Source organism: Strigops habroptila, chromosome 7, assembly GCF_004027225.2.
Source record: "Strigops habroptila isolate Jane chromosome 7, bStrHab1.2.pri, whole genome shotgun sequence".
Lineage (NCBI taxonomy): Eukaryota > Metazoa > Chordata > Aves > Psittaciformes > Psittacidae > Strigops > Strigops habroptila.
The window spans coordinates 17,659,910-17,684,014 of record NC_044283.2 but is presented as its reverse complement, the minus strand read 5'-3'; the positions used below and the strand labels follow the sequence as shown (position 1 = coordinate 17,684,014).

At 34.2% G+C, this 24,105-nt stretch overlaps 1 protein-coding gene across 13 annotated transcripts in view; it reads right to left on the bottom strand.

Moving 5' to 3' along the window:
* SLIT2 (slit guidance ligand 2) overlaps positions 1–24,105 on the bottom strand; it is a 265,376-nt gene that overhangs the window by 19,079 nt on the left and 222,192 nt on the right. For 9 of the 13 annotated variants that reach the window (XM_030492445.1, XM_030492444.1, XM_030492443.1 and 6 more), the window contains 9 exons: positions 23,646–23,717; positions 23,312–23,383; positions 21,843–21,914; positions 19,266–19,429; positions 13,941–14,065; positions 13,710–13,807; positions 12,148–12,287; positions 8,158–8,184; positions 33–126 (listed from right to left, as the gene is read on the bottom strand). In XM_030492445.1, coding sequence (XP_030348305.1) covers positions 33–126; positions 8,158–8,184; positions 12,148–12,287; positions 13,710–13,807; positions 13,941–14,065; positions 19,266–19,429; positions 21,843–21,914; positions 23,312–23,383; positions 23,646–23,717 — 864 coding nt within the window. The remainder of the gene's footprint in view (positions 1–32; positions 127–8,157; positions 8,185–12,147; positions 12,288–13,709; positions 13,808–13,940; positions 14,066–19,265; positions 19,430–21,842; positions 21,915–23,311; positions 23,384–23,645; positions 23,718–24,105) is intronic. The other 4 variants (XM_030492437.1, XM_030492440.1, XM_030492439.1 and 1 more) reach the window with 1 other exon arrangement.

The window sequence follows — 24,105 nt, the reverse complement described above, 5'->3', positions numbered from 1 at the left end:
TCAGTTGGACTGTGACAATATTTTAGACTTACTTGTATCCTTTGGGTGTCAAAATACACTTTGAGTCGTGCTGGCAAGGATTCAGGTTTTGAGCACAGAAATCTAATTTCTCCTCACAGAGCTCACCTGAAATATAATGTATGCTTTCAATTCAGTGAAAATATCATGGTGGCCCGATATTTTAAAAGTAACTGCTAAAACTTTTTTTTTTGTTAACATTGAAATATGCATACTTCATGATATAGTAATAAATAATACCTTTATAATAAATACTAATAAATAAATATTAATACGTAGTAACAATAAATACTGCTCTTTCTTACATAACTCCTTTATAAAAAAAATCAGTTCAATACCAATCAGCAATATGCCAAGCCATGAGTATGATTTTCGTTTACTTATTGCTATGCACATTACACAGACAAATACCCAGGTTTGCACTATAAGTAATCTATCACCCAAAAAAACCCTGTTAATATCACTGCATGTTAATACAATCAAATGAAAACTTGATTTCTATTTTTTCTCAAATATGACTCTCTATCTTTTGCATTTGTTAATGTGCTACAATTATCTAAAATCTGTTCTGTGAAAAGGAAAAAAAAGAACGTATGTCAAATGTCTACCCTTCCCTGCTGCTAGAAGCAGTGGCTCTAATTTCCAGCATTGGCTGTATAATCTAGAAAATATTTTAAGATGGTTAAAATGTGATTTTATTTTCAACTTTGTGACAAGGAAACACAGGTGTATAAACAGATCAACAATGTTTTGTTCCCCGACTAGCTAATCAGAAGATACCATGAACAGTGCACTCACAAAGCTTATCACTGGTTTATAAGATAGATATACTTATTCCAACATGCATATGAAGAATGTATATATAATCAACAGGTATAAAACCTATGCCTGCTGAATTCAGGGGCTCACAGGTCTGTCAGGCCCTAAAACTACAGAAGGAGTAAGACTGCTCCTTGTCATTTGTCAAGTAATAAAATATGAGCTAGTGAGCAAAGAGAAGTAGAACTGTACACCAAAATGAGGAAAAAGCAGAAGATAGCAGCGGATGAGCAGCAGATGAGTTCAACCTTCACGGCTCAGGTTGAACTTTCCTTCAAAGAGGCACAATATTTGACATCCCTCAATTTTACTTATCTGAGCGTGGTAGTCTCCTGCAGTATAGTTAGCTGAAAAATCAGTATCTGCTGGAGGGCAGCCTGAGATTAAAATAGCATATAATGACTTCACCGCTTTTCTTGTTAACACAGTACTGAGGGTGAGGACAGCACCACTATGAATATGGTATGGGGAAAGGACAGACCATTTAAGGGCACAATTTGGGTAGAATCAGAAACAGGTAGGCTGGGAAAAGGGAGAAAGTTATAGGATAATGATATTGGAATGGAGATTTTGGAAAGAGTATATGATACCTTCCAGAACACATACACGTGTGTGTATGTGTATCAGTTACTACTGTCATTAAGCAATAAGGTTTCTAACATTTTATGCTGCTCTCTCCCAAGTACCTATCACCACATAGAAGCAGCTTCTTGCTTACATGGGTTTCTCTGGAACTGTAGAAGCACACATCATAATAAACTGAAAGCAACAGATTTAACAGATCCTACAGAGACATTTCTCCTTTCCACAGCATGTGTGCCTGCATTCTAGTGTTTAAAACTGCATATTGTGATTATGAATACTGACTACCCAGGTCTTAAGACATTATTTCCAAGACTTATCTCTTAGGGTATGTAGAATTTGTTTCAAATGGTGGACAAATAAACAGGAACCTAAAAAAGTTGAGGAACATTAAAGCAAGGATAGAGAAAAAGCAAAACTGAACCACAGCCAAAGATGGTTATGCTGGCTAAACCACATCTGAAGTATGCTAAAGATGGTAAGACATGGGACCTCTACATGGGATAGCACATTACTAATTTGAAAGTAGTGCATTTACCCTACAAAACCAAATAAAGATTTAACACAAGAAAATGGCCTTCAAGCACAGGTTACTTAACAGTCCTCGGGAAAGCTGTCAGTAACAATGTGACTTAGTCAATACATGTAGGAAACCAAATCAAGATCAAATGGAGGCCACTGATGATGACTAATACAAAGGATTTTAATTCTATCCTCAAAGCCTCTTCAAACTCTCAATGGATTTATTAGTCTGGAAATGTGCAGTTGTTATGACTAGGTCATTGCACAAAGAATCCTGAAATACCAGGGATTCTTTGCATCCCACTATATATCAAACAAGAATCATATCCCTTTCTCTTTTCAAAGGGTTTTGTTCAAACAAATACAAATGTAAGAGGCAGTAATTCTTCACATAGCATTTAGTTAATTTTCAGTACTTCTTGTAATAGCTGAAATCCGTTTAAAGGCCAGCAGTCTTTAAGAGTGAGATATAAATATGAGAACAGAGAATTCAGATTTTCAGGAACATAGAGTAGAATAAGAAAAAAATCACTTTTTAGCCCAGTATGTGCACATTCCTATGGCTTAGAAATGTATGTATGTGTCTGCATGTATGTGTATATATGCATACATATATACACCTCTATATAAATACCTTATGGCATATATTCTATATTGAATTACATGCAGAACTGCAAAATATGTAACACTTCAATTACAAATAATAAACATGTCTGTTCAGTACTTATGACACTTGGACAAAAACACCTCTAAATATTCCCAAAGTTATTGATTTAAACAGTATATCAGAGACTTTCTGAAAGTGACCTATTGAATCTGTCTTACAAGCTGGGCTGGAGATTTGCTGTCTCTAGATAGATTCACAGTAAAAGTTCAGTGGAACCCCCCCAAAATACACAGAAAAAGGCAAATTAGGACTGGCATAATAGAAGCAAGCAATCTTGCTGCCAGTTTTACTGAACTGGCATTGATTTTGCTTCAGGATAGTAATTGTGCCATGGCTTACATTGTTATTGGCGCAGACGTCTGAAACTTCTTGTGTGGCAAACAGCTTTCTGAGTAGTGTCTAAGCCTGTCCACTTTTTTTTATTTTTTTTTTTTTATTCCCCTCTTCCCCTCCAGGTACTTCTGAAATACATGATTATTTAAAGTCATGGGTAAATGGCCCTAATACACTGAAAGCTGAATCACCTCATGAAAAGCTCAGAGGCGCTTGAAAGTCTGAATTCCGAAGTCATAGCTATGAATCCTGCATGGAGACTGAGGGTTAAACTGGAAGTTTAAGTTTGAAACAGGGTTACGCTTTTGAAAAAATTTGCAAATTGTATGCATTATGCAGAATCACATCACTGGAGGGAGCTTTCAATTAAACTGTGTTAGCAACTAGCCTAGAGAATCAAGGAAAGGACATGGTAAACATTGCAGTCCATGTAGTGAAACAATCCTGTAAAACCCCCTATGAACAAGAAAGTCAGTTTTAGGTTAAGTACAAACTTTCGTTATAAAGAGTAGTATTCATGACAGACTTGAACCCAAGATTGGTAAAAAAAACCCCAAGGGAAATTCAAGATGGAATTCAAAATATGTATATCAGATACTGAATTTCTGAATGAAAATACAAATACTAGAAGAACAAACCAAAATAACTCAAGCTCAAGGTCTCCATTTGCACTGTTAAGAGATTTATATTCTGAATGAAGTGTTCCCATAATCAAAATATAACTGTTTGAAAAAGTAATAGAAAACCTAAGTAAAAATTTGTGACATGGAATCTGAACAACTGAAGAATAGCTTCCTGGCAAAGCAACATCTCTTAGCATACTGAATAACCAATGTGTTATTCAGAATTTAACTGAGACAAGGTGAAGGGGAGAAAGTAATTTTGTTGAAATGAAAAGATAGTGATCAAAGTGAAACACTTATTGAAAGAAATATCAGATTTACAAGTTAGGCTCCTTGGTTTTACCGGAAGGAAATCCTAGAGAGTTCCCTGATTTGGGAAGCATAATACAATGTTTTAAAAAACATACTTCAAAATAATGAAAGAAGATTGTGAAACAAAGGTCTCAATTCAAGGAAGCTTGACACCAGTGTGTGTGTACATTCTTTTATTCAGCTAATAAGATTGTAACAGGCTTCTGTAAGAGTTGGGCTAAGTAATTATGGTTTTGAAAGATAGAAACATTTCTGTATGTAGGCAAATAAGCAACAGACTAGTTTGTTTAAAAATAAGCAGTGGATAAAGTGTCAAAATATCCTATGAAAAGCTTCCAAAGTTTAATTAGAACCAGCAATCACTCTTCTCATAAGGTATCTTGCTTGATTAATCTAAGGAGCCTGGATTCTGGTATAAAGTAGTACTGCAACCAGCGGAACTCTGCATGGTGAGCACACTCCAAGGTCAAGACTGGAATATTTTCTGAGATTTTGCAGCTATATATAGAGGATGAGGCAGACTCAAACAGCTAGACAACGCTATTAAATACTGATGATGATTGCGCATAATTCTCAATTGACTAACCAAAGTTTGAAGTTTGCTAGATTCACAGGTCAGTTTGTATTTCCTCTCATGTTAATTCTCTCTATAAATAATATAATAATATAAATATAATTCTAATGCTATAAATACTGGAACATGGTGTTAAGAAGTCCCCTTTTTTTCTCAAGGCTGAACAGACCCTTAACTCTGGGTTTTCCAATATATAAAGACATGGAGTACAACAAATAATGAGGAACAATGCAGTGGGTGAAAAAAGGATTTACATAATTATTATTTTGAATAATTGGGCAATAAATTCAAAATACAGTCAAATTAAGCAATGTCAGCCACTAGATTTCTGTGTGAAAAAGAGAGCTCTAAAACAAATGGACATGAGCATCTGAATATAACAGCACATTGCTAATTACAGGGAAGCTTACTGAAGAAACAAGCTTAAAATCACTAGTGTATTCACAAAGCTGAATATGATATTAGAATAAAAAATAGAGACAGCATGTGAAAGAAAGAATGGTCAGTTTTAATAATCAAAATCAGGTTTTTGCTAGAAGATCTATTAGCTGTTCCAAAGCTAAATAACAAATATATATTACAGACTTACTGGTAATTGCTAGAATAGCAGGATTTTAGATGTGTGTATATATATATTCATTCCAGCTTCAGATTTGATTGCAAAATATCGTGAGTCAACTTCCGCAGTATTTATGTTTCATCAATTAGATATTATTATCTGAGTCTTTGACTGGAGATCTCTGCTTAATTACTTCTGACTCAAATAGCCAACAGAGTGTAGGAGTGGTTGGAAAATGTCAGTGACATTTAACAAACTATATACAGAAAAGTGCTGCATTTTTATGAAGTCTTGAGTTTGATGAACATTAGACAACATAAATGATTTAAAGTTTTGAGCTCATTCAGAAAGGACAAACAAAAGTATCTAGAATGCAGCTTATAATCACAAATACAATGATTTTTTTGGAATTTAATTTTAAAATAAAATTCTAGATTTGATTCATTGCTGGACTGTTCCTATCTTTCACTATCACTTATGTCTGTTTATCTATTCCCCATATTTGTGGATCTCAGTGTAAGACAGGGTTTATTTAGTTTAACATTTCTAGTTGTCTTACATATGCTGTTTGGCAACGGCAAAGAAACAGTAACTTTAAGGCAGGCAAGTTTTTAAACAATTAGAGAAAACGAAGGATGGATAGTAGACCAGAATCAGTAATGGTGGTGATCAATTAGTTGCAGGTATTCAGCTTGCGGAGGATATAATGTATAACTCTCCCTTTATGAAAATGCAGTAGGATTACCTTAATACTCAAGCTTTTAATATAAAATAGTCATTTGAAGTATATTAAGCTAGATGAAACAAAATTTTGCAATGAGTGTTGAAAAGCAAAAGTAGCAAAGGTATCTCTGTCATCTATGAAGCTGTAACACTTAAGTGCAATTCTTGTAAGAATGAGGATTATGATCCTGATTTAATGAAATAATTAAACTTCTTATCAAGTTTGAGATGACAAGATTTGCATTTGATTACTTGCATGCTTAAATTTTAGGCAGGTAGTTACTTGATTACCAAGTGAATTGAAAGTAGAAACTCACTCGTTTATTTTAGTAGCAAGCAGACCATATAATGAAGATTTGAAACATGGAAAAATATATCTATATCTATCTATATCTAATATATATCTAATATCTATCTAATATCTATCTAATATCTATCTAATATATATCTATATCTTTATATATCTATATATCTATATCTAATCTATATATCTATATCTAATCTGTATCCATATCCATATCTATCTATCTGTGTCTAGGGCTTGCCTAAACTGAGTAATTACTTAAAATTATCTCCTTCTCCCCCTCCTTTTATTTTCCTACTACTGTCACAATTCAGAAGATGTTTGGCATGATAAAACTGACTGATCCTCAAAGCAACTTACAGATCATCAATAGCTTTTATGTTCAGCTGCCAAGATATTACAAGTATGTATCACATACACATCTGCTTAATTTTGTTGCTGAACTTATTTCACATTCCCTGTATGTTTGATATTCTTCTTTGTGAGGATTTTGTTCCTGATATAATCAATAATTTTAATATGTTATAGTTCACACTTGTATAATACTTTTGCAGTGACTACAATTCTGTTTAGAATTCATTGCCTTTCTACCTTTAATACATTTAAAGACATTTAAACATCAGCAGGACTAATTACACACAGGTAACAGTTCTTCAACTTCAAATGGAGACTTGAGTCTCTTCATACTAGCATCTTCCCTTTACTTTCCATTTGAAAAGCTATCTTTCATTAACATAGAACTTCAGTTTTTCTTTTGATTTCCTAAACTTCTGTAATTTGCGCTACTGCAAATCAGTGACAAAACAAAATTTTATCCATGAATTACTGATGTCAAAGTAGTTAATTTAATCTGCTTGGTTTTTGTGGTGTTTTTTTTTTTTTTAATTAAAAACTAGCATAACTAAGAACCCAACTTTTCTATTTATTTATACTGAGCTTGCATTTCTCCTAGTTTTTGTAGGGAAAAGTACTCTTTTATAAAATCAACAGTTTCATACTTGGATAGGAACAGAACAATGTAGGAAAAATAACAGGAAGTGACAAGGGGAAAGGAAAACAAGAGGCTGTCTAAAAGTAATAATAAAATGCAAATATGGCAGCCTGCCTAAATGGAAAACGGCTTAAGCATGGAACACCTGTGGCTGGAATAATTTTCTGGAAATGTCTTGTTCTCTCCTTCATTTACAGAAATAATTTAGGCTCCCAGTTTAAGTTGGAAGAATTATTCATCAGATGTCTAAATTAATCAACATAGATGGTATAATTGCTGCTTTGCTCAACATGGTATTTCATGGATAATGAATATATTTTTATTATTAGTGAAATATGATACTGCTTTATAGACTGCACAATATATTTAGGAAATTAAATTAATGGTAAATACACTACAAGATGATTCATTTGCTTTTAAAAATACATATGCTATTTCATAAATATGTCATTGCTGACTATGTTAGCTCTCAGACGGTATAGATGATCAGATTTTACGGAAGATGGTTTATCTCTTTTAGTGAGATAGGTGTTAGGCAGAAACCTAGATCAGCAACACCCAAAATTAGTGTCATACGTCTCTCCACTATTACTTTTCTTGTACCATAGCCTCAGCTTAATGTGGTCATTTCAGTTTCTTCATTTACAGCAAAAAAGGCCACAGAAATGATGAGCAAGAAGATTGCCATTTTATACTCCAGCATATTTTTCTAGTACCATAAACTAATTAAGATATTAAAGCAAAACAGTGCTATAAAACAGAGAGTACATTCAAATGGAACCAATTTATCTCTTTAAGGTGATGAGAATAAAGATTTCAGAAGATCACCATGGGAACTTTTTTGTTAGGTCTACCAGTGGCTGCACACACTTTTAGCACATCTGAAAAAAAAGACAATGAAAGTAGTATTAAAGTTCTCCTGCACAGCGATCTGCATCTTCAATGACCTTCTTTTGACATGTATTCACAGCAAGAGCCAAATGCCTAATTTGAGGATTTGCAGTGAGCTTTCTAAATTACATCTATATACGATTTATTTGATCATTTGTAAGAACTGAAATCCATGCACCTTTAAGGAAAGGAAAATGAGAAACCAAAGTAAGTGAAAATAGGCTTAAAAGACAACTGACCTTTTTCCACTTCATTCAGATTAGCAGCTTGCAGTGACAAAGACAGAAGAGACAAGAGACTTTTTACATTGTAATACAACAGCATAGCACATTAAGCTAATGCACAACTATAGCAGCAGAGAGGTTGATATAGCAAAATGAAGCAAGCTTCAGAGTCTCACCTACAGCAGAGCAAAACAAACAGAAAAGGTAAGAAGTACATGCCAGTGGTGGCATAAGAAAGATTATACTTCTGAATCAACTAGATATGTGATCTAATGACTGATGAAAATGGGCAAGAGAAATGATCATCTGAATCTATAGAATGTACATAAAATGACCTGAAGTTTACTAGACTGAGATTAAAATAAAGGAGATGACAATGTTAAGAGAATAGCAAAGTTAAAGAGTGCAGGACATAGGTATTTTTATTTCTCAAGGTTTCATCAGACACCCTGAGTGTCTGCTGATTCCATTTGCTTACTGTTGTTTCACAGTTGCAGTCTGCGATCTTAAGAAAGCTCACAGTATATAGTGCAAATATAATTTCTTTGTCTTTCCACCTGTAACTGTGGAGATAATTCTAAAATTTAACTGAGGCAGAGAAACATGGATTAATTCCCAATTATTAAGCACCATCATAATAAGCTTTTTAAATTGCTTGCTTTTAAACCAACACTGCATACTTGAGAAGTGTTAATTTTCAAGGGATTGTTAAAGAAGTAAAAAAGTGACTGCTTTTACACTGCAACATTCTTTATAACATTTTTCATAGCTTTTGTATGTATTTTCAGAGTTAATTTGAGATTCTAACAAGCTCTCCAACTGAAAAATAAAACTTTAAAGAAGAATGATACCAGCAGGTTTCAGCTGACTTCTTCCTTATACTGTGCTACTGAAATGTAGAACATATTTGCAGATAACCATTCACCCAGAAAAATATTCTGAGCTAGTGCACTTCCACATTCAGTACATATATGCTGTGACATCTTGAACACAGACAATTCAAAGTATTTCCAACAGAATTAAAAGAGAATAGGATGAGCCTACGGTGGTATTTTCATGGTATGTATACTATCCCAGTCTGCAGCAACTTAACGGCTCACTGACTTTCTGAGCTAGAGATAAGTATCTCTGAATTTAAAAAATCTTTTTACCTGCTGAATATATAGCTTGTTTTCCTGATTGTTAACCTACTTTTGCCTAGCTAGTACGTGATTTCAGTCAGTGAAAAATACCTTTCATAAAAAAACATGTCAGCAAGATGCATATCTGAATTTAACCTGTTAGGACACCAAAATCCAGATGTTTACAATGTTCCTCATGAAATTCATTGTATCCATACTGGACAGGGATTCTGTTATTTATCTTTCAAATCAGGCTATAAGCCAGAGGAGAAAAACTAAAAAAAATCCTATAAATAATTTGGTACCTCATACACACTTGAGGAAACTGTAGGATTGCTTTATATTCTGAACCCTACCATTTCAATGTACTGATGTGTCCACATGAGTGTCAGTCAAATTCTTAACACTGGAAGTTATTTAATTATTATGCAAGATCAAGGATGATGGACATGAAGACCCCTTGACTAGCTCAATGTTTTGTATTTTCCACTTATAATAAATCTCAAAAATTACTTAGGATATCACACATTGTGTCCTATCCTCATATGCTTTCTCAGATAGTATACTGTAGAATTCTGTACTGTATCCTGTGGAATGAAAAAACTGAACTTTTGCTACAATTTTTGCCCAAATGAATTGAGGCTCTTGATGTTGTACATTAAAAAAAATCCCTTTGTTTTGTCAAGGTGTTGAAAAAAATCTGATGAGATGGTGTAAATTCTCAACATTTTTTAAAAAGCATCACAGCTAAACTTACTGATTACAAGTAGATTTATTTTATAGTTGGTGAGAAGATTCTTACCTACTCACATGGCCTACTGACTTCTGTAGCAATTATGAGTAGGCATTGCATCTGTAAAAGCAAATCTTTTTTTCCGAAAAAATTACAGTTAAAAAAACCCACTTGCCATGTAAACTCATAGTATTTTCCTTTTAGAATTATGCACAATTATGAATCAAATTGAAAACTACACATCCTTGTATTTTGACTAAAGAAGTACAACTGCAATACAAATGTCAAAAATGTTACCAGTGCTTATTCTCCTTTTTGCTCTAACCATGTAGATGTATGGAGAAATTGCTACAATTGCTGTTTCAGTTGCAATTGTAAAACTTACATTTCAATCACAATACTACAGAAATGCAACAGGCACACTTAATCAAAGTTTTAGGCTAGCACATGTAAACAAGCCTTTATATCCACTCCATGGATATTTAATACAAAACAGTCCTTCCTGTGGCATAGTGTGAATATAGCAAGCCATTGACTCTTGCAGTTACATGCACTCAAGAGCAATGTCAAAAATGAAGAAATGAACACAGGTGAAAATACCTGCAAAGCTGCAGAGGAGGAATGCACTTGCAAATGAATTGTCTGCTATCTAACAGATATATGAAACGTTTCAGCGTGAAGCCACTGAACAGGAATACCAGACTGATGGGATTTTGGTTTGCTTTCTTCCAGCCTACCTAGTAGAATAACTCATCCCATTTTTAAAAGAGACAGTGATTGATCCCAGAGGAGCTGAAGCTTGACTCACATATACCTGAAATAGTTGTTGTCGGAGAAATAGCAAACACCTGTCTCATCGATGCTGTTACCTGTTATTTTCTAAAGCTTGAATTGTCAATTGCTTTTAGGTATTAAGGTATCAAGCAAAACAGTATTTTGTCTAAGCAGATTATGTCTGTTCTTCCAGATGTGGACCATTCACTTATTATTACATACCTTATTCTGGTTACTTTTAACCTCTATTGCTGTACGTATTATAGCTCATTCTGTATAGAGAAATTTCTACCAAATATTTACCCAGCATATGTACTGGGTGAATACATATATTGGATTTGAAGTTGCATTTCTTATACTTATGTTCTATCATCTTCACTCTCTGTGGGTTTCCAAGATTTAAATATTGACTTTACATCTGAATATCCTGAAACATTTGAGCAATCCAATAGGTTGTAGAACTAATAATGGAAATACCTTGGATTAAACAGGAGTTGGCTGTGTTTTCAATAAATGGAATCAATTAAAGAGTTTACCTCTCCTCACAGTTTTCCAGAGCTCAAACCTGACTGATTAAAATAAAGATATAGGATGGCTGAGTAGAGTTAATTCCCAAGTGATGATGTATTTTACATTTCCTTTTTCATGCATTTCAAGTCATGGTTTTATAAATTTAAGCTCTGTGTTCTCCTAGTGGTCAACTAGCTGTGAGAAAATAGATCTGTCTAGTTAGAAAATTTATGAAACAGATCAATGTAAACAATAGATCCTACTTCAGTGTTGGTGTTCTAACTATCCTCCATTCCCACAGAGATGATGACAGCAAGCAAGAGACCCTCTGTCCGCAAAAGAGGGAAATGCTTTGGCCTGTCTGCCAACTGATAGAAACAAATAATTAGACACTCACTAATGAGTTAGGGGTTTGGTTTGGCTTTTGTCTGTGATAGAAGAGAAAGCATCACACTCTGCATTAATGTTTCTAATGGAGGACAGGACAACACCCAGGGGTGCCAAATTCAGTTCCCTACTGGCACAGACACATCCTTTTCTGTATACAAGATAAAAGTAGCATATTTTTCACATTTCTACACCTACAGAGGTTCTTCACTGGGATGTCTGGGTTAGGTAAACAGTAGGGAGGGACACATTTCGAATGACCTTTTAAATACCAAAATTCTCTAATTTCTAAAGTAACAAAGGAATTAGTGAGTGGCCATTAAGTCTACTTTTGACTACAAGCCATATAGAAGAAAAATATGGAGTTAAACCTGGCTTTAAGTCAACTATAGAGTAACTACTAATTCACCTATAAACTGAAAAATATTATTGTTCTGCTAGGAATTCTTGAATTACCTGTACTTTCTCTTATACTCCTACCTGTATATTCCGGTGGACAAAGGCAAGTATAGTTATTAATTCCATCCACGCAAGTAGAATTATTTTCACAGTCATTGTCTTCACAGTCATCAACATTTACTTCACAGTTTTCACCTTCGAATCCATCTGCACAAGTGCACCTGTAATACAAAAACAAAACTAACCACATTGACATTTTAGCTGGGGAGGCCAGGCATGAAGTTCTGTAATTAATAGGTACAAAAATTCATAACCATTATACCACAAAGGAACACAGCTGATATAATGTAAAAAAAACCCCATATAATAAGCACTACCAAAATATATTTCATATTTTAAATTACAGAAAATAGGCTTCTAAATTTGTGCCTTATTCTTTAGCTTAAGGAACTTCTTAAACCACTGAACAGTCCTTCTGAAAAGCATGATACCTTTATATTATAAGGTTAGATTTTATTTCTTATGGAAAGTGATCCTTTTGCTTTTTTTAAACACATGGAAAAGATTATGGAATCAGGGATTAGTATGTAATGGTAGTATTCCAATATCATTCAGTTAAATGCACAAATCTAAAGCTCAGTTTAATGTTCTATGCACAACACATGAATTAATACATAAAAAGAAAGCCTGTATAAAACTTCAAAGCAGTAATGATTTTTTGTTTTAAGTATATCTATACAAAAAAATATATCAAAATAGATAGCAAATGTAAAAGATCACTGAAACATGACTACACATACATTTTCATGTAAAATGCACTATCTGTAATTTCTGAAGCTTTCACTGTAAGATTGCTTTGATTTTCAAAGTAAGTAGTGTTTAAACAAATAAATGGAAAAGGTCAAATTCTGAGACATGACTATGTCAATTTAAATTCTAGAAGCATAGTATTAAGATGTATACACTTACTTTTTAATAGAAAACTATTTAATCTTTGGGCAGAATTTGAATTAAAAAATAAGAATAATGTCATAATGAATTGCAGGATAATGAATTGCATCTTTTTGAAGTGTCATTTCTAACAAGCTTGAGGTGTAGATTATTAAATGACTAATTTCACATAAGAATGCAAAAGAACTTTATTTCATAATTCATGAAGTACATCTGGAGTAATTGTACTGTGTGATTAAATACCTCAAGATTAAAAATGCTCACAGCATGTTTATCTGCTGGCATAGTGAGTTTCAAATGAATCATTAATTTTCTGTTTCACTGGGATTTACATTTTATCATTTACATGCTGTCTGTTGAAGTAATACACACAACAACAGATGAATTGTGAGATTTTTTTCAGCAGGGATCTAGCTGGCTATTAATTAGCATAATGGAGTCAATACTGTGTTGTCTTGACCTAATATGCCTCCACTAATCACAATCATTTGTTATTGTTTTTAACAGTTTCAGAGCTTTAGAAGCTTTCCAAGGACAGCAACATGTTCTGAAAACTTGAGAAGCACTAAAAATCTGCCTTTGTGGTGCACTTACCAGCAAACACAGAGAACCCAAATATTAACACCAAAATTATTTCAGCATATAAAACTGAGTAGTTTTCCATCCTGTTATTGCAATTAAAAGCAACCTACCAGAAACCTTCTTTTTCTCCTTCTTTCAAATGACAAGTTCCGCCGTGGTGGCATGGGCTACTAATGCAAGCATGAATGGGAATATCACAGTCTTGACCCTATGCAGGGAACAACAGTTATAATTTAAGAAGAACATACAGACACTAGTGGAAGGGAGCCAAATAAAACTCAAAGGTTGTTAAGAAGAAGCTTACATTTCAGTAAGCTTTTTCCTCTTCATTCAGTACCTACCTTGAAACCAAATGGGCAAGTACATCTATAGAAGTCAACTGGATCACTGTTGCAGGTTCCGTCATTTTTACATGGATTTGATAAACAGGGGTTACACTTAGCAAGAATATTAACATCCACAGGCCCTTAAAAATACAAATTTGATAGTCAGAAACAAACAACGATTTATATTTGACAGGATATACTTCCCATGTTGCTTTAAATTTAAAATGAAATTTATATTTTAGACTTTGTGGTGTTTCCATACGGACGAAATGCTGAACTGTCCTTAATACTTTTGAGATTACCAACTAACTTTGAGTGGGATTCTTAGTTTAATTATCACTTAAAAAAACCCAAAAAACCAGCTCATCCCAAGGTTCCCATCCTCTGAAATCTGTACAGTTCTCTTCCATGATAATTACCTTCCCTTTATATTAACTAAATGATGAATAGAATTTCAGCTTTCGCTTCTTTAGGGGGTAAAAATTAAAAATTGCCTGTGAGAAAAAGGACTATCACAGTTTGCAGTCCTTCCCTTAATGGTGTTACTGACACTACTATTTTAAATGTATTTTCTTTTAATTTACTTTTTATTTGCAGGATCACAGAGATTGCAAAATGAACATGTAAAATTACCTGTAAATTGGTTGAAGATCTGTGAACTGTAATGTTAATTACATTGTCCAAGCTATGTCACCATAAATAGCTCTATTTTGTGCCTTGCTTCCTTATCGAGTCAACCACAGTTCTGTCCATTATTGCATTAGCTGAGCCCACAAAAAATGCAGACTGTACCATGAATCTATGTGCAAATGAAGGCTGCAATCCATGCTTGCGGTCTAGTTTTTATATTAATGATTATAATGACAGAATTCAGAAAGTAATATTGACAAAATCTTAAGTTTTAGAAGCCAGACTTAGAGCTTTGGCCTACATAAATCTTATCCTTATATATAAATATTTTTTAGATATTTAATTATCTTTCTTTTGTTTTACAATTCTAATGCAGCCTTTTTATGGTGAATGTTCAAGTTAGGCACCACCAATTTTTATATTTTTTTGGTCAAACAACCAAAGAAATCACTATTTATTTGTTAAAAATTAGAAATCACCTGTGTATAAATAATGTTTCATTTTCATACACTTTGTGATAGAAAAAAGTTTGATTACTCTATAAGAAAATAGGTGACTTGGCCAAAAGCCTATTAAGAGAATGATCATACATTCTCTGTTATCTCCAGCTCTATTGCCTGATGACATTACAGCCTCCAGCTTGATTTCAGATTTCACCTATGAAAAAAAACTTCAGCTATCCACATGTGATTTGTACATTTCAAGGAATAATCAGTGATTTCTCCTAACTAGATGCAGAGTCAAAACTCCTGAGACCTACCGGCAGAATTGTATGATTGCTCCATAACAGGTTTTACTCAAAAAGAGACAGACTGCAAAGTTTTCCAAGCTAACAGGCATTTTTACTGAGATATAGGGCTTCGGGGGGTTTTAAACTTGGGTATATTAACTTTTCTTATTTTTCTTTGCAAAATAATCTCAGATAAATCATTGTAAAGGAACTGACATGGAAGAAAGCCATGATTATATAAATTCATCAAGGGTTGTTAAACAACGAGAGGTTGACATCTTATTTATTTATTTATTTTTAAATCTGCAGTTGCTGGTATCCTTGAGTGTCACAGCTTGCAAGCAAATCCAGAGGGATGAACATGGTAATCTGCGATAACATACTTATTGCCAAAGCCACAATCTGTATGGATCATTGACTTTTCTTGTCTCCATTACCTTATTTGGTAAGAGAAATCTATACCCGATTAAAATTTCTGTTAGACCAGCAAACAGCAGAGGTAGAAGAGTTGAAACATACACCATAGAATTAAAATCTAGAAAGTCCTGCCTGCGTACTCTAGAATCTGCTGATTATTTCTAGAATACATTAAGAGGTTCTGCGAATAAAATAAAGTACAAGAGGCACATATTTAAAAAACAAAAAAATGGAAACACTGACACAGCATGGAAGTCTATGCTTCCTTGCCTCAACCATTCTGAACATCATATCCTCTTTTCTACTTCTCATGCAATAAAAAGTTAAATATATGGCACGAATTAAAAAACATTCAGTAACTAAGGTTATTTTCTAAAATGGATTAGCAATCTTAATTTCACTTCCAAAACAGAGCCAGAAAATGGAAACCTAAGTCTCAATATGATCGTATACATCACTGTATCTGAATTTGTGCTGTGTTTATTTCAAACTATTATTTATGTATTAGCCAATAAAGCTTAAATTTTGATTTATTATTCTTCAGTTGCAAGATCAAAAAATGGAAATGTTTCAAGTATTTTTACTGAAGTCTAATGGAAAGCCAGTTCTGGTACTTATTTTCATTTGCACTCTACCGTTCCTTTCCTCTTTCTGCTTGCATGTGTTAAAAGACTCGTACATGAAAAGGAATTGGGTTCATAATCTATTGTTTAGTTTTTCATATTGTAGACATAAAAATTCTTGAATAAGCCCTACTTGGAAAAAAAAATCCTTAAAAAAAAAAGAAATAAATATGCAGCATTCTTTAATAAACAGTGAAAAACTAACTGTATTTTATTGACATAGGCACACACATATAGCTAACATTTTTGAAGAAAAAGATGACACGAACTCTCTCAAACCAGCTGCTACAGAAACCTATTGCAAGAAAAACTTTCAGCTCCAACAATTTATGACTCTTGTTCTCTCTTGTATCTGACCTCAAAATGAGTATCTACACTGATTCACTTATACTAAAGCTGCTAATGAAATCACCAATTTTAGTACAACAATCATTTCAGTCAGACAATTTTCAGACCTCAAACCCAGGCTTTTAAAATAAGAAAACCGTTCACACATGTTAAACAATATATCATGAAGAGTCAGCTGTAAATTCATCACAGGGGAAAACAAACAGTAAACATGCATGTCTTAGGAAAGAGGACTGCTTGAGATACACAAAAGGAAGGTCAGAAGGTCTGCTCTTAATCAGATCACCCATTCCAGGTCTACTTATAACCTTACCTGGTATCAGAAAACCACAAGGCCCTGGAATCTCTAGAGGCAGGGCATGGATGATAAAGAGGTAAAAGATTGAGAATCTGTTAGAGGCCACATAAAAAAGGAAAAAACCACCCATAAATGAAGAAAAACAGCTGAAAGAAATAAAAACTAATGGATGATTCCTGAAGTAAAAGAACTCATAAAATTAGTAAGATACAACGATTTTATGGAGCTTTAGGACTGAAATGAGACTTAATTTTAAAATGCTCATTTTCACTGGGAGCTATTAATTATGTAAATAAAATTCAAGCACCCATTTCAATTTCAATTGAATCAAGAGATACTAATAAGAGGGAATCACTCACTACTCTCTTCCTGTAAATATATGCACAATAGCTGACCATCAACAGACAATTCCGAAAAGAGTCCTCTCCCTCCTAGCCTAAAATTTTGGTTCTAATAGGAATATAGCATCTTCCAATTTTCTATTCAACAGTTCATTTTTAAGCAAAAGATAGAATTACTTCCCTGTGAGAAACTGACACATAATTTCTTACAGGGCCATCATGCCATTGAAAAGCTACTCATTTGTAATCTGTAATTATGAGCATTTTCACAGGACAGTAGCAGGAAAATTATTTTCTCTCAAAGGTATCCATAATACCGGATCTGCACTCTTGGAAGTGAAACAAATACAGTTCTTACCCTGCAAAATAATAGAAAGGATATTTTCTGATGGGCAAGGTGGAGTAAGATGTACTTCTGGATTGCCTGGCAGAAACATAACAATAACTGTAGGCAGGGGTGATACAGTGTTTAAAACTGACAGAGCTGGAAAATAACCAAACAGATCCCTCATGTTCATGAAAACGTTCTTTCACTTATGTCCCTACAATAGTGTGTAATAAAAGCATGTCTGCAGTTACGTTCAGTGGATGTTTGTAGAGAAAAAGAACAGATTGTCCAGCAAATGTCCTATCTAAAATCAGACTACGAGACTTTGCAACAGATGAGTGTCATATGCAATGAACAACAGCATGACCTCAGACACGTACTTTTGAAAAACTGCAAGAAGGACTTGGAGGCAGAAACAATTCATTGGCATCACAAGCAACAAAAAGGGTTCTAGCGGTTTTTGTTTACAAAAATTTTTTTTGACAGAAAGCCTAAGGAGAGAAGACTAAATAGGATGAACATGCAGTAAAGAACAACTCTGGATGAGACAAACTCCAACAAAGTCCCCCTGCTTTTTTAAAAGAAGAAATTACTAAGGGATTACGCTCACCTTTGAAGATACATTAGAGATGAGTAAGTCAAAATAGCTTGAAGAGTACCTAGACTGAGAATAAATTAATTCTACAAGATTAAAGATCGTATTCATCTGATGCCTCAGAAACAACTATGAGCTTAGTAATGACTTACAACTATAAGCACACATAAATTCTGTTTATTTTGTATTTGCTTGTTTGGTTTTTTTTTCAATTGGGGATTTCAAGGTTTCTAAATCAGCACCATGAAAAATGAAGCTACAGCAGAAGTTTTCTGTTTTCAAAATGTTTAAGAAGGGAGAAATGGGTGGAATAGAAGATTAAAGAATAAAACAAAACAATCTGTCTCCATGTAGTGAAAAAGGTACTTTTCTAAGTAAGGCTCAGAAAGAGAACCTAGGAATTCACAGACAATACTATAAGTTGTGGTATAAATGCCAGCATCATTGTTTAGACATGGAGATAAATACTCTTTGTCCAAACCCTGAGAAACCTTTCGAACATTTTAGACTGAGACCTCTATAGTGGTATCACATCTTTTTATCTACAGGGTTTTTTGGGGTGTCTTTTATGCTTTTTTCTGAAATACCAGAGGAAGCATTCTGGACATGTTGGTGCAATTAATTACGGACTGAAAGGATTATGGGTGTATTTACAGTTTTTACTGTAAACAGACTGAAGGAAAAGGACATTCTTTGGCTAAGGGAAGTATAGATGTTTAAAGTGTAGTTCATGTCTGAGGCAGTACCAAGTACCTGTGTGCATCTGTGTACTGAGAAATACTGTACTGCTAGTCCAAAGACTTTTTTACTCCACCTATTTAAAAAGAAATACGCATTGAAGTCTTTAAAATAAGTAGAGTTCCTGAATGGAACCAATGGCTACATCCCTAAATATGAGGAAGAATGATGACAATGGTGAGTGAAGATGCTATAAGAAGTGTATTTAGAGCACACAGGACTCTTATTTCACAGCTCAACTATTTGTAAAAATTCAAAATATACACCTCGAAGAGAAACACTACAACAGTACCTTGGCAAGTGAATTTTTTAGAAGGAGTTGTGAGAAGAAGTTTATCTGCCATTTCTCCAGGACCAGCACAACGTGCAATACCAGGCTCTTTGTATTCTGATTTTACCCAGTCAGATAGCCACTGCATGTTACAGTCACAATAAAGAGGATTTGCTCCAATAGCCCTGTGGAAAACAGACAAATAAAAAGGGAATAAAGTTTAAAATGGTTGCTTTTAGAAAGAGAAGCCAGAAAACAGGTTGGCAAAACCCCCTTTCAAACCACAATCTGCCCTCCCTCCATGAAATGGACCATAAGAGCATGAAGTATCTGGATTTGGGTTCTAAATCAAGAAGTGATAGTTTTAGAAGTAAACTTGGTCCAGAAACCTAGCTATTCTTAGCTGCATTATGTGTGAACTTTGGACAGCTAATACTAACTAGTTCTGTTTCACTGTTGGTAGTTAATGGCCAAGATCTGCATAAACAGAATGAAACTGATACTGGGAAATTAAGTTAGCAAGAATAAAGTATTTCTTCCAAAGCAGCCAAGGCAACCCCCCAGAGTTCCACCCTGATATTTTTCCTTTTCAGTTTATGGCTCCCAGGCTAGTACAAACCATCTGTTTCTAGGCTTCCAAATTTGATTTAATTATTTCCTCTTTGGAGCTCTCCCACTGAACTCACAGCTATGTGCAGAATTCCGTAAGAAGTCTCTGCTGTATAAGTAAATAAAACTACATTATCCTAGCTTTGTGGTAGTTACATAAGAATTGCCTTGTTATGAATGCAAATCAATTTAAATAAATACATTTTTTTAAAAATTAAAAATAATTTAGCTAGAGATTTTGAGAATTAATTTCTGTAAAGGCTTTTTAAATGTGTCTCTGCTAGAAACTATAAATACTCCTAAAATTTAGAGGATAGAAGCATTGTGCTATTCTATAAAGTTGTATTCGCATTGCTTTTAAGAAATACAATAATCATGTAACTTTCAACAGACAATCTTGACGTGCACAAACTGTCAAATGGCAGTATTAGAACATTCTCCTTCTCCAGATGTTTCAGTACTTTTATGTAGATTTTTCCAGGAGTCTGGATCAATGGGTCTTCCAGTGACAGCAGAAAATCTTTGGCAGGCAAAGGCAGTAGCAACTACCACTGCTGAAACACTTCTGCCACACTAAGCAGGAAGCCCTCTTTTAATTATTGCTACATACTTCCAGCTGAACACAGAAAACCATACATACTTGTTCAGTCAGGCTTAAGTCAGAGCAGTAACAAAAATCAGAGCTAGTGATAGGGAACTTCCCATGCAAGGAGAAATACCAAAAATTTGTCCACTCCATATATGCAAGAGTGAATGTCAGCCTGAACTGAGATAACACAATTGCTCTGCTAAAATCAAAATGTTAGCAAGGATAATTGGCAGACTTTGGGGAAAAAAAAATAGCAACAATAGTCAAATCTATGTAAGTTTTACTGATATTCAGATAAACTAGTTTAATAGTAACATTTGAATAAATTATCAATGACTTAAAGTTTAATCAGCATCATTAAGTTTCTGTGAAATGGTAAATTAAATGCAAATGTCCAATACTGAACTAAAACCAGATAATTAAGTTTTTAACAACTGCAGCTGTTCAGAAACATAAACCCCAGCTATATATAAAGGCACTAGTCAACTTCTCAATTGCAAGCAAGGATTTAATAACTATTCATAAACACAACGAGGTTGACAGATAGGTAACTTTTTCTAATGTAAGTTTCCCATTGAAAAATTAAAATCAGGACAAGTATTGCCTAAAATTATGTTCTGAAAGCAGATGTCATGTATTTAAAGTCAATTTAACAGACACCAACACAGAATTATAGAATAATTTAGGGCACTCTGGAGGTCATCTAATCTCACCTCCTGCGCAAAGCAGGGCTCACTTCAAAGTTGCTCAGGGCTGTGTCCAGCTGAGCTCTGAAAATCTCCAGGGACGGAGATTCTTCTGGTTCTTCAGGCAACCTGTTCCAAAGCTGAACCACCCTCACAGTGAAGAATTTTCCTTTATGTTCACTCAAACTTCCCTTGTTGCTGCTTGTGACTGTTGACTCCTATTCTTCACTGTGTACTTCTGAGAAAAATCTGTCTCCATCATTGCTGTAATCCACTTAGTGCCTTAAAGACTATTAGATCCCTCCTTGGCATCTTGTCACAGCTCATCTGATCCAGCCACCTTCCCACCTTGCTTGCCCCTGTCCTGGATTTGCTCTGGTTCATACACATTTGCTTTGTTCTTGAGAAACTGAACACATATTCCAGATGTGGCTTTACGAGGGCCAAGCAGAAGGGAGTGACCGCTATGCTCAATCACCTGGCTGCTTTCTTTCTAATTCAGCCCAGAGAGTCTTTAGCTTTCACTGCCATAAGGGCACACGGCAGATATTCAGCTTGCTGCCCACCAGGAGGCCCAGGATTTTCTGGCCAGCCCCCAGGCTGTACCAATGCATGAGCTTGTTCTAGGGCAGTCCTTTGCATTTTGTCTTTGTTCAAGTACATGAAATTTGCTAAACATAACATAAAAAATACAGTTATCATCTGAATACTCACAGGTGTGATAATGCTGAAAGATCATTAAAAGCTCCTTCAGGAACAACAGAAATATCATTGCCATGTAAAGACCTTAAAAACAAAATAAACAGAATTATAGAATAATTTATAAACAGAATAATATATATGCATAAAAATCAGCAGGTTAAATTTTAAAATTTCATCTTTGATGAATGGTTTTCAACTTTTCACATTCTTTTTCTTCCAATTCTTCAGTGTTTCCGTCTGTTTGTTTTGTATGGTTGTGTTTGGTTTTTTTAAAGCTCTAACTGACAGCCTACATATCATTTAATTTGTTCATCCTAAATTTTCATAAAAAATGTTAATGATATGATTATTTTTAAATGGAAAGAATAAAGGTGAGTAAAAGAAAGCACACTTCTGCAAAATACTGATTGGATTTAAGGGTAGCAGACAAGTTATATTTCTGACTTTTTCAGCAGTTCCCTGAAATCCCATTAATTATGTTCATACTTTTGTTTTAATCTTTGATGGACTAATGGAAAATACAGGCATTGACTGTTCATCAATGTAAGTACTAAGGTTATTGCCCTAATCTGATAGTAAAGTTAAAGAACTAAAGACTTTATTAAACATCAAAACTAGGAATAGTGTTCTCCCTCCTGTAGCAAACCTGCAATGAATATCTCTCCTTTTCTATAGATTCATTCATTTACATGTGTATCTAACACATGTAGAATTATGGTTCTTGAAATTATTCATATTTATATAAAATAACTGAAGTTATGTAAGCACACTTAAATAATGCCATGCTTGAGACATTTAATCCAACTAAGCTATTAAATGGTTATAAACTACCCAAATAGAGGCAAAAATTACCTCTTTTTGAGGGAGCTTTTGAGAAAGAATTTTTGCAGGTTTTTTCCTTGATGACAAACCGAAGCTGTAAACTAGACTGACTGTTCCGTATTTTCCTTTGTCCCTTTCTGTGCCCTTACAACTATGTTTTTCCTAGTCGTAAAACAGAAAGTTTTCTTGGGACCAAAATTTAATATTATTGATTTTCGATAATTCACCATGATGTAATGGCTTTGGAAATACTTCCATATTAAATGGAACAAGAAAGAAATAAATTTATTGTTGGAATAAAAAGATTCAAAATTCAACTGCAAAACCCCCTCGTATATATGACAAATTTATGCATATGGCATTTCTGTTAGATTTTAATGCTTATAACAAGGGAGAACATAACACGAAAAAGAAATACAGCCAGGATTAAAAAGCAGAAAACTATAAGTCTGTATATACAATGTTGTCAAGGGTCACATAACTTCTTGTGCAGCATTTTGAGAGTATACTTCCTCAGAATAAAGCCACTTAGATTTTTAAGGCTATGTAACTATTACTTCTCAGATACTTGGTAGGGTTTAACTGCCTACAGATTTGCTATCTGCTGTACACAAAAAAAAAAATCTGGAAAATAGCAGTGGTTAAAAAATAATACTTACAACAACCTAAGTGATTTCAACCCATCAAAAGTCCGTGCAGGGATACACCTCAGGCGGTTATAACTAAGAATTCTGAAAGCATATAAAATACTGTCAGCAAGTATATCAGCCGTTCAGTAAACAATGCAGAGCGTGACCAAACCCAGCCTTTGCACACATAGCTAGTTAGGAAACAAGTTATTTTACAGCCTCCAAAACAAGCAAGCTTTAATACCAACTAAATGCCCTTTCTTTCCAAGACAAATAAAAAAACAACACCAAAACCAAAAACCAACAAGTAACAAGAATAGACTGTAATGCTTCCAAAGAGACACTGTTACACGTTTAAACTTACAAGGTGAGCAGCTGAGTCATGTTGCTGAAGCTCTGATTAGAAAGAGTGCTGATTCTGTTGTTACTTAAATCTCTATAAAAAATAAATTCAGAAATTCAGACCTTAAAGTGACTGCCTCAGTCCTGAAACACTGGACGTTAAACTGACAGACACATTATTTTTATTAGTAGAAGCAGTATCATCGCTATCAATATTTAAAGCAGCACATATTTTTATTTCACATGCCATATACAAGCCCAGTGAGTGTTTAGCTTGATCAATGAAAAGCATTTTCATTTCAACACAGATGAAAAAGCAGCACAATGCATTCTTGTACAACAGCAATGTCCGTCATGCTACTGAGTTAATAATGTAATCCTACATGAACCCAAGTATAGAAATGAAAATGGTGTCTTAAAGTAGAAATCATTCTAGTTGTGTCCCTAATGACACCTAAGTAAATATCATGTAGTGCTGTACT